The sequence below is a fragment of the Anneissia japonica genome, unplaced genomic scaffold (assembly GCF_011630105.1).
Source record: "Anneissia japonica isolate Jap-2015-1 unplaced genomic scaffold, ASM1163010v1 scaffold287923_len1623670_cov205, whole genome shotgun sequence".
Taxonomy (NCBI): Eukaryota; Metazoa; Echinodermata; class Crinoidea; order Comatulida; family Comatulidae; genus Anneissia; species Anneissia japonica.
This window is the reverse complement of record NW_022721637.1, coordinates 618,762-636,361: the sequence shown is the minus strand read 5'-3', so window position 1 is coordinate 636,361 and position 17,600 is coordinate 618,762. Positions and strand designations below refer to the sequence as shown.

Here is a 17,600-nt window from a genome sequence, read left to right as displayed (position 1 = left end):
ATTGATCACAAAATCAGAAGCATGATCTCAAACATCAGAACCCAGCTTTTATTGTTTAAAACTGTCGGGCCCCATTGAATGAAACTACGGTATTATAGTTTATATTATATTTTGTTTAAACAATGTCGAGGGGGGGGGCCTCGCACTTGGGCCCCCTCCCCCACCTCCATCAGCGCCCGAGCGTGACACCACTGATGTAACAACCCCAAAAACGAACGGCGCTTCAGAAAATACAGTACAAGTATACCAATTATTCTCGCAAACTTCATATCCTATCGCGTTGTTTGTGTTTTAAGTTAACTTAATTTTTTTATTGAAGTGTACAGTTTTTTTGAATATTTTAAAATCCTTTTAATAAATGCGATCGTTAAGATTGACCTTGGTACAATGTAAAACTGTAATCATAATGACTACTTATACAGAATTTTACTAAATTATAGGCCTAGACTAGGACCAGGCCTCCTACTATATAGAGGCCTAGTCCAAGACCTTGTTGCAAATCCCAGCCCACATAAAGAATAGCCTAGAATGCCTAGCATAGGGCAGGCCCGTAGGCAGGATTTTCGATGGGGAGGTGTGTTTTGCAACCGAAGTGGACCTTACGATGGGAGACTGCCTAGGGGTCCACGTGAGGGTGTGGTGAATCTTCTGGAAGCTCTGACAAATTAGAATTTTGAGGGCCTTTTTTAATGGATTTCTGAAATCCATAATTTGTAATATCCTATTTAAATTTTCATTCATTTAAGTACCACCTCAGCCCCATGATTGGAGCTGAGGTAAGAAAATTTATGATTATGGCACCTCAAAATGGCCGGAAATGGCACTCTCTGAGACAATTATGATTTTTATTTTTTCTCCATTTTCTTTTATAATTTTAGGGGACTCTTCTCCCTTGAATCCACCACTGTGAAATTGTAATTTTTCATGTTCTTTACATCTGTAGGCCTACAGATGATATGGATCAATCTGCAATCACTGGAGCTGATAATTTCCAACAGATTTCAGCACATTATTAAAAATCAACGGGCAAAAAAATGTAATGCATACTATAGCATTTCGCGATAATTGGGAACGATTTTAGTGAAATAATAGGTTTTTTAAAGTTTGAAATTGGGTGGTCCAGGGGCAGAGGCCTTGAGGGGGTTTGTGAGAAAAGCGACAAAGTAGCATTTTGAGGGTCTTACATAATAGGTTTCTCAAACACATAATTCATGAATATTTCATTTAAATTTTCATTAATTTGGGTGTTTTTGGGACCTGAAAAAGTAATGTTACTTTGTCCTGTACATCTGCTATAGAACATTCTTCATATTATGTAGATCAATCTGCAATCAACGGAGACGATCAATTTTTAACAAATTTCATGCCACATTACTGTATTAAAAATCAACGGTTAGATACGCTGGCAAATATATAATGCAAGGCATGCTTAATATTTTGTGATAATTAGGAACGATTTTGTGAAATCATAGATTTCAAAAAGTGTACCTTTTGGAATTTGGGGGGGGGGGGGAAGCATGATTTCAAACATCATAACCCAGCTTTTATTATTTAAAACTGTTAGGGCCCCATTGAATGAAACTACGGTATTATAGTTTATATTATATATATATATTTTTTTTTCAATGAAAAATAAATGCGATCGTTAGTATTGACCTTGGTACAATGTAAACCTGTAATCATATGACTACTTATACAGAATTTTACTATATTATAGGCCTAGACTAGGACCAGGCCTCCTACTATAGTATAGAGGCCTAGTCCAAGACCTTGTTGCAAATCCCAGCCCACATAATTACTTCTAATACAATTAAGAATAATAAATAATCAAAAAAGTAAGAAAAAGAAAATATAGTCTTGCATTACAGTATACAAGTATAACAAAAGTTTTTTACCTGATAAAATACTGTCTATTAATATATATATTATATATAGTATATCAATAGTAATGAAAGTATGTATAAAAACATAAATCAATATTATCATATAAAAATTAAAAAAAAAAAACCCCACTCAATTGCATCATTAGGAGAAGCTGATGATGTTTATGCCTACGTAGACTACATGTACACCCAGTTTCTAATTCATAATACACAAAAGCTGATACAAAGACACTCCTAGCACTGCAGCAGAAACCTATTGTAGACCAGCATCAAGACAAACACCCCATTGTCCACCCCTACCTTACAATGGCATAATTCATTGTTGGGTGGCTTTTGACAGGGGTGGCTTTGGACAGGGGTGGCTTTATTCCTACATACTTTGAATTGTATTGAATTGAATTGTAGAATCCAACATCCACGATGATAAGCTGCTTATCCTGCTCATTACGTTTGGTCTAAAAATGATTTAAATACTATAACATTGGATCAAACTAATCATATAGCCACTTTACTACCTCAATATTTATTAGCATTTAAGAACTGTATTTATTTGATGTAATCGTGCAATAGGATATCAAAATTTTAAAAAACAAAAACAACTTCCCAATGTTACTACATTACATATAAATCATATATCCTGAAACTGACAAGTTCAATCATTGTTGAACTCAGATTGTAATTCAGATTAACATTATTTTACATATCCATACATGAAAGTCTTTTTTCCTATGTACATATTGAAGCAGATAATATCTTTATTCAAATAAAATATAACACAAAAGGTCATAAGAGGTCAGTACATTATCAAGATAAACAACAGATTAAACACTCTATCATCTCATGGTTCACGATTATATTTACTTAATTATTATTCCTTGTCTATCAGTCCTAGAGTGATTTGTGACACTTTTTAGTCTTTATTTTTGTAATCCGATTCCCATCCTAAGACGAAAACCTTTTCTGTCTCAATTTCCAGTAGAAACACACCCTAAGAAATCAGTATGTAAATGTACAGTATGATTTTAGCACATTTAAAACCATGAACTTGTATTTATTTACTGACTGACTGACTGACTTACTTACTTACTTACTGACTGACTTATTACTTACTTATTTACTTACTTACATAACTTGCTAACTTATTTACTTACTTATCTAAAAAACTAAAATGTAAATGAGAATAAAAACTTTTAATAACCTTTAAAATTTTACAAAACAAACTTGTAAAACTAAACTAAAAGCATGTAAGACACTATAGAACAGTGGTCCCCAATTAATAACATATTGATGAGAACCAAACGAAGGCAATACGTGATTACTGTAGTGCTATTACCCCCAGCAATAGACAATGTGGTTCAGCTATACTCATCAGTCATGGAAACTCATCCTTCGTTTCATTGATGACAGAGAGTAATAAGATTTTCTGCAATGTCAGTTTAATAGCAATATTTGGTGCCGAAAAAAACAACGATATAGTTGGCAATAGACCAATATCATGTCAGATGTTTCAGACTAATGCTCAGCACATTAAAGAATGTGTGACAAATGTTGTAGGAGGTGTGGGTGATGTCATAATGTCATTTTTGATAACATTTAACATTCTCATTTATAGCTACTTCAATGTGATAGAAACACCTGACAGTTCACTGAAATTCAAGTAGTGGTAATGGATTAACTATCTGTTTACTGATAAATCTGAACCAAAAATTGAAAATTAGGACAAGAAAATAGTTTCTCGTCAATTACTACTGTAGGTTCACTAATGTAGTGGAGATTTAGCTTTGTATTAGCTCTCCCTTCCACACTATCAAATTTTCTGTGACAAAAAACTGTTGTATGCCCATATATAGTCATGATATGATGTGATCATAAATATATTTAGACATGTCACATGGTTTTGCCAAATAAAATTGCAGAGCTTAAAAGATGCTTTCCTTTCCAATCCCAGGTTTTTAAATAATTGGTGAACAAGTATATTATATTCAATAGACTCAATTCTGAATTTAAAGAACCACATCCAATCAGAGAGTGAGGGAGCTTTGATGTTTACATTTTACTTCATTTGGTAAATTCAGGGCTTACAGTAACTGTGTCATTATGTGTACATGGGAATTCTACTAAATTTCTGGGACAAGTTGCAATTTAATGCGATTTCATTGAAGGTATGTTGTTTTTCATGCTATTGTATTACTATTTCAAGTCCTATCAGTTGCAATGTAAGCGGTTAGGGACACCCTCTTTCCCAACTCTGCATGATTTTCTGCCCGAGGCGACTGGTTCATAATACCATATTGCGGTAGAACTCAATTTAGATGCCAGAAAGAAGAGATTTTTATTGCTTTCTCAGACATGAAATGAAAATTCCATCCAAGATTGGCAGTACAATATGTTGTACATAATGTTTTACATAAAATATTTTATATTTTAAGATGCTTGGATCATTTCTTTAACGTGCACATGGGCCATAAATGCACACGGGACCAACGGCTTAAACGTCTCATCCGAAAGGTGGTGCGCTATTGTAACTTGTATTTCAGCCCTCTAGCTGAAACACAAGGAGAGGCAGCGATGGAAATTGAACCGGGGACCTAGAAATCTCCACGGTTCAGCGCACACACAGTGGCTACCACCAGATTAGCCGACTGAGCTAAGCTGCTTCTCTTCCAAGACCAGAGTCTGAAGGTTTCATATTCATTTAGAATTTGTTCTCATATTCTTTTGTAGGCTTATGTTTATCAGGGTACTGTATGTACGTAAGTATGTCATATGTATTTCAAAATGAAGTAGGCTTATATAATTGAGAGGTCAGGCCATACTATATTGAGAGGTCAGGCCTTACTATATTGCTAAAAATGCAACTAGCTAAAACTAGTTGATAAAGAATCACTATTTAATTATGGGTTGATTTGCTGAGACAGTATTAAATTAAAAATAAAAAATGTTACAGATGGCTTCTACTAGTTAGCTTTATTGTTTTTATAAATACATAATGCTTATTAAATACTTAAATTAGTACTCATTGGTGAAATTTGGTGCATTATGAAAGTTTATTCATTATGGGCATTACTGCTTCATTGTTTTTGGCGCTATTATTTCTATTGCAACATGAGGAAGGGGTGTTCTCCATCCCCTCTTAGTATTCTTATGCTCATTTTTTTTGCTCATTTTTTTTTCGTGATCCATCTTTATTGACTGTATACATATACATAGGATTTTGTTGAACATTGGAGTTGTGAATAAATGGAACATAAAAAAGTAACTAGAGGATAACATGATATTGAGTACATGTTAAACAAACTCAACTACACATACACATACACATTACACCTGTTGTACATAGGTATTATTTTTCATCTTAACTATCATGGTAATAAATGTCCCATATATTTTGACATTTCTCTTATTGTAGCTCTACTGCCCTCTGACAACACCATAGAGGATATAAGAAATAATAAAGTATTGAAGTTTTAAGTAGGCCTTTAGGATCTTGTGCTAAACTATTTTTATTTTCAGTATAAAGCTGAATATAAATCTAAGCACAGAGATCTCCACAATATGCACTCTATAAGTCAACCATTATTAATATTGTTGTACAGTATATTTATAATATTTATAATAATTTTCTTTTTATGTTAGTGTTGAGTCTCAAAGAAATCTTTTTGATATTAAGATCTTAAGTGTTTTGATACACCCATGGGAGAGTGCCTATCTTGCACCCTGCTCTCCTGATACCAATTCTGTACCATGCCTGAAATTCATGTGGCTTTGGTATTGTCATAAGCGTGCTAAATACCCAATTTTCTTAGAAACTTTTAACAAGTTGGTGAATTGGTTTACATTGTTAAAGCTGAAGCAGATTATTTATTACTCTGGATGATTTTGAAGAGCCTTTGTGAGGTGCTGGATGCTAAATCACAAATGCGGCATGCTGTTTTTATTTCTTCGGTATGTTTGGAATTACATATGTCTATTCATAAAAGTGTTTATGAACTACTTTATTATATCTTTAAATTGTTAACAGTTCTAAGTTCAATCAAGTGGCATATATCTTGATTATTTATATATACTTCTGACATTAATCTAGATATCAAACATCTTTAAAGCGTTATCGCTACTGATTTAAACAATGCTAGTAACGTTATTTGTACGAAATGCCATAAATACTTGCTGAGAATACTAGAGTCATGTAAGGTCCCTTCACAGATAGGCCTACCAATATACTTTTATAGTATCGGTTATTTCCTCTTTTAATTTGCGTTTGGCAGTTTTCAATTACGGCCAAGTCCAGTACAAATTTATCTCATTATTTCAAAACAATGGTAACAGGGGAGAAAAACTTCAACTTTTAATGTGTTGCGATAGAAATTGATGGCTAGAATTAGCTAGGAATGTTTCGTAGGACATGCTTCACACTTCTATTGATCTTAAAGGAGAAAATGGATGAGGTTTTGTTCAACAAGGATTGTGATGAGAGATAATTTTATAAATTTCTGGTCACAATTATACAAAAACAAAATTGAAACTGTTCTGCTAGACATTCATAAATATTTGCTCACAATTATTTTTGAAGTGGATGTTTATTGAAATACATATGATCTCAGTAACACAATGTACTGTGATATGTATGCTACTTGCGGTTTTCTTTCTAGAGGGCTGTTAACCTAAAAACTCTTTTTTGTTCACAATTGTGCCAGGAATTAAATTTTAGGAGGCAGGTAATTACTTGCTAGAGAAATATTTCAGCTTTAGATTATGTCAATCCAAATAAGCTTTGAGATTAAAAAGTACAAATAGAACATTGGTTTAAACAATAATAAACTTCTTGTGTATAAATTTGTGTTTGTGTGTGAATTTTTGGTCTGAGAGGTCGAAAGAGATCTTGCATGCGCTGAGGCTCGAACGAAATGCTCCAGACTTGGTAGTGACTGCGTTATTATTGTGTTATTATTGTGCTTTGCACCAGGATTCCTGTAGCCTCTCGAAATGTACAATTGTTGGTGAGTCAGAAAGGTCTTGGTGTTAATCTTGCAATTCATACTGCATACAGCTTGACTCCTTGAACCTCTCTGCTTATCACAGCCTTCGCTCCTGTCATCAAAAAAATAATCCAATTACCCCTAGATCAAAGAAGTACTTTCTAGCAATGAGGTGCTTTTTTACCTCTGTACTTTAGCAGCATAATGATAAATATAATGTTGGATTTGGATAGTGCAAAACGCAGGAGCTTTGATGCGCTTAACAAGTGACACATGGCGTAAGCAAATTGACTACATAATGGGACACATTGGCTCGATATTATGGAATAATATAAAAACTACATTATTTTAACTTATTATAATATTTTTATTCTTTTTTTTTATTGTTTTAATTTCCAGGATTATTTACTTCTAGTTATAACTGCTAAACTACTACTAGTACTACTATTTCTTTATACATTGTGTTTTTATTTTTATAATACTTGTCACATATGAATAATCTAAACTAAGGATCAGATTTAAATAAAACATAATATATATATTTTTCATAGTACATACAATCTGAAACCTGTAAAATAATTAAAAAAAACAAATGAAAATTTGAGTCTTTACATAGTATATGAAGCAGACCATAGAGAGGGTGATTTGCTGTTGGTCTTTTAATGATTTTATTCCTGAAATTCATAGAATTTCTAGTACAACAAAACCTTCAACAAGCTTTTGGCCTCTTTTCTGTATGTCCTCTGAGAACACTGAAGCAATTTAATTTCTTAATTTCTGATCTATTTTGAAGAGTTTATAGTAGTTTCCAAATTGCAGTTTCAAGCCACAAAATTCTTTTGACAGGGCAAGTTTGATTTCACTGCATACTAATTGGATCAAGACTCTGTCTTGAATTATGATTCTGATTCAGACTGATTACTCGTAATCTTGACACATTGACCGGCAATTAAATTCTGTGTATTTTCAATAACGATAAATCGGCCATGAATTCTAGTTTTTATTGATGTAAGTTTGGCAGTTTCTATTGGCACTATTCTTGGATTCTTAGAGCCAATGACCCAATGTTATTTCGGTGTAAATTTCAGTTTGTATAGTTATTTTTAATTCTGATGATCTATTTTTTAAGGAATCAAATTATATTGTAATTTTGTAAACTTAATTAGAATTTATTGCTACTGTACTAATTTTCTTTGTTGTGACTTTTGTAAATTTGTAGATTGTTTAATGTTTGTGGATTCAGTGTATCTTTTTGTTAGTTTGCCACCATTTAGTGCAATGCTGCAATGGCAAATCTTATTGTTTTAAAAATAAACTGAAAATGAAAATGAACTGAGTGTTCTTTAGAACTAATATGTAGTTTTCGCCACACGACATTAACCTTAACTTTAACGTTAATACCGAACATGCAGCGCAATAGCTCCGCCCCTTTTGTAAACAAATCGAAGTACGCATGTGCAAACCCGTAACTAACGTATGTCGAGCAGGTAAAATCCTGAAATTAACATACTCCTCAATGCAAGATGAATAAATTATGACGTCATCCGTTAACATTAAGGTTTACGTCGTGCATCGAAAACTCCCTATCAACCTAACTATTACGTTTAGTTAATATCTGTTTGGTGGTTTCAGTTGGCACCATTCTTGGAACCCTTAGAGCCTCTGCCTTACTGTTGAAGCGCTCCTTAAAACCAATGACCCAAATATTACGTTTATTGATGTCAGTTAGGCAGTTTCTGTTGGCATCATTTTTGGATCCTTAGAACCAGCTCTTTAAAGCCAGGATTTTTTTTTGATTTTTTTTTATATGTTGTACAACTGATATTTCTAAGACACACAAAGAGTGTTTGATGAGATACAGATTTTTGAATATTTGAATACTGGGGGTGGGGGGAAAGGTTGGGGGAAAAGGGTGGCTATTCCCCTTTTCCCCTAGTTTTGAAATATTCAACATATCAACTTTTTCCCCCTCCGGGAGCCTGGTTGTAAAGCCAATGACCCAGTTTATTACCTGTAGTTATGTCAGTTTGGCAGTTTCTGTTGGCACTATTATTGGATTCCTAGAGCCAGTTCCCCCCACTGTTGCAGTGCTCCTTAAGACAATTTATTTTTGTCTATTGGCACCATTCTTGGATCCTTGAAGCCAATGACCCAACTATTACATTTTTTGTTGATTCCCTAAAATATTATTCTTCTATAGTTAAATTAATTAATTAAAGCTAAAAATTCTGATCATTCTATCCTTGATTGGATTAGATGTAAAATGCATTTAAATGGTTAGAGTGTAATGTAAATTACATGTTTATTGATTAATTGATTGATTAAATTGAATTATTGAATTTATTCGTAATCAGTCTTAAATTACTTACTTAAAAAACAATTTACAAAATACTGACAGGATAAAAGTTGCATAAGGATAGGACTCTAATTACAAGGAATAGCCTCAAAAAAGTAATAATTATTTCCATTGGGATCCTTGCCAAACACAGAAATATAATTGCACAATTTATTATGGTGACAGAAAACAAGCAGCACAAAAGGCATAACATTATACAACAGATGACTACCTGACTGCAATAAATTAAAAAGATTAAAACATTGTTTATAACTCTAAGCTAGCAGTAAAAATACAAATCAAGTATGAGTTAAACATATTATTATATTAAACTTATTCCAACCAGTACAGTAGTAACTATGATTATTGTTATTAAATTGTTATTAAATATTATATAAGCTTTGCTATTGTGTCCTGTAATGATCTAAACACATATCAGATTATATTTATACCGAATCCAAAATTGTTTATCTATAACAATTTCTTCCCTTCAGATATCAACTTTGTCTGATTCATTAGCAAGCTGTCCAAGGTTAAAAGTTTGAATCCAAAATTGTTTATCTATAAAACTTCTTATCCTTCAGATATCAACTTTGTCTGATTCATTAGCAAGTTGTCCAAGGTTAAAAGTTCTACGGATTGAGGAGAACTGCCTGCCATTGTCGGCGTTCACAAGTAAGATATTGACGGAGTCAAGCATCTCAACATTAGCTGTCGATGGCAACCTGTTTGAAATGAAGCAGTTCAATTTACTACCTGGATATGAAAAGGTGAGACCACCTAGCACAAGTGTGAGGGGTGTGGCTCGATCCCCCAGTCATGTCTCCCTCCCCATTGAAAATGTTCAAAGCAATGAAAAATCATGCTCATATAGTTAGAAAACCAGCTCATATCACCTTATTTTGGAAGCTAGCTTTCCCTCACTTAATTATCGAGCCCCACAACCTCACTTTCACACCCTCATCAGTGCCCCCCTCCTCCCCCACACCATTTTCAAGACTCAATATACGCCACTGTTATCAGGAGTTTACATGTGAGAAAATCAGTTGCGCAAATAGTTAAGCATTCAAATACAAGAAGGGTATAAACATTACACAAACTTGTATCATATTTTTGCTGTGTATTGTGTGCTGTACTAGCAACACACCAGCTCAATCCATTGTGAGAAGTAAATTTATATGGCCATTATTCAAATGATTAAAAGGTTTCAAACACTGTTTACTGAAGTTAATTATAAAGGTACATTGTGTTTCAACAGAGTACATTGTTCGTAATAATAGTATAAGTTACTTTTTGTGTTCATTGAAACACTAATTCCATGCGTCATTTTAACTTCATTGCACTTGTTTGTAGTTCATAATACAAATAACATTAGTTTTTCTTTCCGTTTTTTTTAAGTACATGGAAAGGTACACAGCATCGAAAAAGAAAATGTACTGATTATGATTATGGCATGTATGTTGGTTCCCATCATTTGCATATGGATGGCTGTACAGGTGAATATATAATATATTGAAAAGTGGCTCTCTCACTTTGTTGTGATGTCATCATTCATGTCTTTGAGCTCCATGTTGCCAGTTGGAGACTTGTTGTTGTAGTAGACACAGTCAGCATCAGAGTCGCATCACCTGTGTTGCCGTTGCTCTTGATCTTCATTCTGCAAACTTTCCAGCGCACAACCCAAATTATATGCCAAGCTCTCGGGCCAAATTTATCACCTGAATTTCATGGTAAAATGATTGAATATGGTATTATTTTTTTTAGTTTGAGTGTTTAAGTCAGTAAATCATGTATGAGGGATAGCGGAGTTCAGAAGAACCATGCCATTTCTTTTCTTTTGTTAACCAATTAAAAGATACCACTTCATTAATAAAAGATATTTTATATCACCCACATGTATGTAAGAAATATTTTTGTGGTTTTAATTCTTAAATAGAATGAAATGAACTTGAAAAAATATCAACAATTTACATTTTACTACAAAAATACTTAAATTTGCTGCCAGACATATGAGTTATTGAAAGAGATATAGACATATAATTGACAAGGAAATATTGTCATAATTTTTATCTGAAAGCCAAACACATTGAAATAAACAAAACTAAAACTTTCAAGTTGTCATACCTGAAGTACAAATGTTTTGATAGTAGGGGCTATTACTGAACATGAGAAACTATTGATAACACACACATTACAAAAGTAAACTGATGCATATGAAATTGTCTGTATTTTTAAGTATGTAAATATTATGTTATGTATAAGGGGATCTTGTATTCTTTCTGTGTACTTCAGGCATCATGTAATAATATGCAATATTGTTGGTCATTTTAGTAAATTTCTGATAGTAATAAAATATTTTAAAAGTATTTAAAAAAATTCTAATGAGGTGCTTATTTTATCATTTATTTATTTATTTATTTATTTTATTTATCATTACTGACTTAATATTTTGTTATATTTATGTTATTCATTTTTTTTTTTTAAATGTAGAATGGGAGTGTAGTTTTAGCTTGATGGTTGGTGCTTGCCTTCCAAACATCAGGGTCCTGGGTTCAAATCCTCTACGGTACCTGGGTTTTTTTTAACAGTCCCTAATACCTATTCTGACTAGCGTTGCATTGTGATCGTTTGTAGCAGTTGCGACACTCAATCGCACCCAATCCTAATCCACAATCATGTATGAAAGCTCACCAATAGTAGTTGATAAGTAATCGATATCGCAATTGTTACCTGTTGCAATTGGATGATACAATTTTTATTACTTCTTATTACCACGGAATCTGATCGCAATGAATTCCACAGGCACTGATTGGCTGACGTTAGTCAACATAGGTCTAGCCACTGGAGGCCTTGTACTGTTTCACCTCCCATTCCAATAGAAAGGTGTTAGTGTCTGATTTGGTCTGAATGCGCTCATAGGTTGCAATCCAGAGTAATCGGTTTTGGATAGCAACCGATTGCAATGGATTGCAACCTGAATAGGGTATAAGCTTCATATTGAGACTTACTAAAATGTCCATCCAGTATGGAGTAGTCACTTTCTTTTGGAAAATAATTGAATAAAAGTGATTCATTAAGAATAATTCTTAATAATATAACACTAATCATGCACTAATTTGAATTTAAGGTAGGGTGTGTATTCAGGGGTTAAATGAAATTGTTATGATGTTGAGATGTTGGGGGGGGGGCTTCTCTACCTCCCTTCCCCCATCCCCTTCATATTAAGTGAAGTTTATAGGGTAATTGACCCATGTAGTTATTGATTATGTAATCTAGTATAGTATATTTGTGTAATATTTACTGCACCTATCAAATGTTCATATCTGAAATGCTTTTTCACATGAATGCAATAAATACAACAAATGCTAAGAAGTTTCTTCTTATTGAATATTTACTGTACTTCGTCCTGTAATTTTTTTGTCAACCTTTGTTATAATAAACCGTTCCGTCGCTAAGCTCCGCCCCTTGGATATTGTTACTAACTTCCAACATAAAGACAGCGTAAACGTATAAATACGTGCATTTGTGGGACAGTGCATTTTCCTGGCCCAGGTCTGATTGGTCAGTTGTTGAGTTTGATGAAAAAATTCCGGATAGGTCTTAGATTGCTGTGGTCAGTGGCGGCTCTAGGATATATTTCTGGGGGGCTGAGCTGTCCGACAGGGGGACTTGGGCTCGTAGGCCCGAGCCTCGGAAGGGTTTTGGGAGGGTGTTCCCCTCCCAAATGAGATTATTTTAAGAATAGGAATCTCTGGATGGCCAGAAATGACACTCTCTGATTGTGACAGACATGTGTTGGCTTGGCATGGGGCCTATTTTTATATATTTGTTAGTCCCGTCCCCCCCCCCCGCTAGCGCCACCACTGACCGTGGTGCCAGACATGTGTTGGTAGATTCTCATTGAAACAATACAGCAATTAGGATAGCATATTTAAATACAGTAACTCACATCATGAAGAAAATATCTTAAGATTCATCACATTCTTATCAAATGTATTTGGCATATTATTCTTTATCATTCTCAGTATGTCAAAGTACAGTATGTCAAAGTTATCATTGAAGTTTCTACCTTTATGCCAACTCCAAGTTCAGTGACACTTGGATATCCATTCTCTGCAGGGAGTCATTTATACCTCCCCGATTCTTGGCATCTTTGTCACTAATTGCAAGAATTTTGCCTTCTTCCAAAACGTCATTGGCTGCCAGAATGTTGTAGTACAGTACCTTAACGTAAAAATTTGGAAAAATCGTTACATGGATGACAAAACTTTAATTCTTGGTGGAGATACTTTTTATCAACATGCTTTTTAAGAAAATCAAGAAACACCCAATTTTTTGACACTTTTTTGGTAAAAAAATAGATTTTTTTACATTTAGACTGTAACTGGTATGTTTTGCATGTAAAATATATTCTAATCAATAGTGTACCTCACAGGTCGATAAAATGTCACCATCTCACAAAGGTTTTAAGAAAAACCCAAATTTTTGGCCATTTTTTTAGTCCAAAAATATGGTTTTTTGTTAAAAAATATAGATTTGTTGACATTTAAATTATAACTAATATGCTCTGCATGTAAACATATATTTTCACCAATATCATAGGCCTATACCTCACTAATCAATAATGTCAGAATCTGACATAACAGTTTAAAAAATCCCAATTGTGCCCATTTTTGGGTTAAAAGACCATTTTTGGTACAAAAAAGATTTGTTGACATTTATACTGATATGCTCTGTATGTAAAAATACATTTTAATCAATACAGTATTATACCTCGCTGGTCAATAATATATCAGAATCTTACATAAACCTATTTGTACAGGTAGGTCTTGCACTATAATAGTCGAAAATACCAAAATATTGAAAACCATATTTTTTCTCAAAATGCGATTTTTTTACCCCCAAAATAAGATATTATTTTTTGGTTCCGGAGGTTTTCAAAACTGTATGCCCGTACTAATATCTGTACCAAATTTGGCACTTTTGTCATGCCGTGTAACGATCCTGACGCTACTGTAACTATTGTACCTTTTACAAAACCTTTGCCAGTGAGAACAGTTTTAACCCCTTGCCTATTCCTCAGTAATATATCTAGGTCTAGGCCCTATGTGGATTTGAATTTCTTCCGTGTGAAATACACTGAATATAAGTCTGAAAAGTGTGTCCCTTTTCTACTGCATGCAACAGATCATTCTCAAAACCTAAAATCAAGAACTGGTGTGAAAAGGGAGTGGTTACGCCCCTTTTCCCCCAGTTTTTAAATAGTCAAAAATCTATCTCATTAACCGTTCCCAAGTTTTTCGTCGACTACCTTTTTTGGTCTTAGTAGCCATAAAAAAAAAATCAGTTGTACAACATATCTCGAAATCTTTTGTTTTCTCCGGAGCCTGACTTTAAAGTAAGAGCTGTAAGTTTGAGATGGGAGAATGAAGCGTTATCATGATGAAGGTGGCGAGTCAGAGTGGGTGCAGTAGTGTCTCTCGTAGATTGCTAAGGAAGTTGTCGTTTATCTTGCATAAAGATAATAGTGATTGTTGGGTAAACATACATGTGATTCTGCCAGATTTACAATGTTTAAATAATCAGATAGTGTGTGCTTCAATTCAGACATATCTGACTTCTTTCCAAGTCTGTTGGTAGTTGGACGATGCACTGCGTCATCAAAGCCTGATTAAAATCGTTTAGTGTATTTATAGATACCATAAGTATTTGATTACATAATGAAAGTACTGTAATGTTGTGTACAGGAAACAGTATGTTTGCTATATCCTGAAATACAGATTTTTTATTAGAAATATGATATTGCTGATTAATTTCCGTTGTGTGTCTACACTTTGTCTATATAATAATTTGATGTAACTATTGTCTAAAGTCTAGACTTGCCACAAGTCCCTAATTTATTGATTTTTCTTAGTATTAGCTAATTTCGGAGAGTGCCGCCAGCGTAAACTTGTTATGTTGTTGCATATGAATTTGGATTTTGGATACTAATCCCAGAAAACATGTAGTATGGAACGCCATGCAAATAGATAATATGGTGCCAAAATTGATATATATTTTTAATAGGTTTCACTGAATAAGACAAAATTAGCTACTGGAACTCCGTCTATCTAAAGTCTTACAAAAAAAAAGCACATTTCATATCCTTGTAAGAAATCAATATTCAAGAGGTTACCCAAATTCACCTATTTCTAGTATGAATATTTTTGCTTAGCGAGTATCAGTAACAACGCAATTAAACCTTCGGTACACTATTTGTAAAAATATGGTTTTCGAGGTAAAACCGCTTACCTGGTTGGTTTTCACAGGAACGATCAATGGTTTTACCTCAAAAACCATATTTTTATACATGGTGTACTAAATTGTGATGGTTTTTACATGGGAATTATTAGTGTTTACACAACCATGCTCGATGTAATTTAAGTAGTAAGTACAGTACACAAATTAAAAACGCATAAAAAGACTTATTTATAACTGTTCGTAGCACCTGTGATATCATTATTAAAAATAAACTTTTCTAAAAGGAGCACTGTGAAGCACTTTCTTCAAATTAGGTAAGATAGAAGATAGGCCTAGTGCTGACAATTCTGTGTCACAAGGATATGACCACGTACCAACCTACTACATTGTAGGGCTATAATTAACCATACCCCTAGTAATGTAAATGTTTGAATTAACTGAGAAGGCAGGTAGGAAATTATGTGTAATTAATTGAAGTTGTTACATAATATTCAAAGGAAATAAATAGCTGTTCGTTTATTGGTTATAATATTTATAGTGCCGATTCAACATTTGAAAAAAGTATAATACAAATTAATATAATACATGTTCACATTTTTTAATTATGACAATCAAGTTTATCTTATCTTTTTAATAATGTTACATCGTTTTACGGACTTGGCTCCGGCCTAATTTAAATTGCGCATGCTTGGTTATGCACCGAACTGTTCTTACACTCTGGATGATAACCGACCGATTCGTGTTTGTCAAATGAACACTTAGCTAAGTATAGCTAATACTGTAGTAATATTTACACTACCTCTTGTCTTCAACGTTTAGTTGACATTTTGAAAACCTCAATACTATTTCGCTACAATACTGGTTCGCTAAATATAGAACTATGACATAATGTTAACTATAATAGATAGAAAGGCCTATATCTAATATTGTTATCATTGAGGAAATAAATATTTATTTTATGACAATATCAACCACTGACGGCATTGAAAACACTACTGACATGGTAAGAACATCTTTAAACGCTTATCAAAACGCCAAAAAAAATAATTAAGTAAGTGTTTAAAAAAACAAACATGTTAACAAGAAACAAACATGTTAACAAGAATGTTTTTGTCTGTGTGTTCACTGAATTTTTTTCATAAACGTAACACTCATTTCACTATTTGTCTAACCTATATAGTGCGTGGTGTAAAGGACTTCGATAAATACATGATCAGTTGTAAATAAGATTATGCATTTCCTTCCTTGACCTACCGGTAACCGTTTCGGTTTGTTTATTTATATATTTAATATATCAGCTTTTACAAGGAAAATACAATACCTCAATGTACAGATAATGATAAACATGAAGCTTTAACAACATAATATTTAAAAGTTTTGTGTGAATAAAATACCCAAATATATCAAGGACCAGATCAGTGTGACGGTCACATACAACAGACGCTTGGGCAATAAAAGTCAGCCTCGAAATTTTAGAGATCTCGGAGAGACACTTGCACGAATGTCCTTAGCTAGAGCATGGAGGTATAAAATACCTCCATGGCTAGAGGATGCTACCATTAATTTAAGTTCCAACTAACGAAGGTTACCAACTAAATTCGAATTATTTATTACGTAATTACCATAGAGTCGGAAGTAAATTAAAGTAATTTGTTCTCTCGAGGACCACTTTTTCCGAGTCCCTTACTATGTGGGATACTATTTACCAAGAACAGTCACCTTTTCGCAGGCTATTGACGAAGTAACCAATGCGAAGAAAATGACATAATACCGAAGTTCAAGTCTGTAATCACGTAATGCCCAGAATGTCATGATACTTATCATGTAGGCCAAAATTAAGTCTACTTATCACATGATCACGTAAAGTTCCTGACCGATACGAGTAGAGTTCCAATGGAAAGGTACTTCGGATATTTAACGACTTTGTATTCTGTATTTACTTTTCGTGTACCGATTAGGCCTACGTAACGACTGTTAAGAGGTGGCGAAATAAATGTTGGGTAACAACAGGTACCGTAACTTTACGCTTATCAGTGACAAACAGCAGACACTTACCTCACACTTAAACTAGTATACACATTCCATCAAAATTTGTGTCAACATCATAAATTTCGTAATCTTTAATCGCACGAATTGTACCGATTAAATTAATGATCTACTGTATAT

At 33.5% G+C, this 17,600-nt stretch overlaps 1 protein-coding gene across 1 annotated transcript in view; it reads left to right on the top strand.

Moving 5' to 3' along the window:
• The window catches only part of LOC117111695 (leucine-rich repeat-containing protein 57-like), a 33,380-nt gene extending 21,976 nt beyond the window's left edge, over nt 1-11,404 (top strand). The window contains exons 4-5 of the mRNA XM_033254680.1: nt 9,779-9,964; nt 10,593-11,404. Coding sequence (XP_033110571.1) covers nt 9,779-9,964; nt 10,593-10,634 — 228 coding nt within the window. The 3' untranslated portion in view covers nt 10,635-11,404. The remainder of the gene's footprint in view (nt 1-9,778; nt 9,965-10,592) is intronic.
• The last annotated feature ends 6,196 nt before the right edge of the window (nt 11,405-17,600 follow it).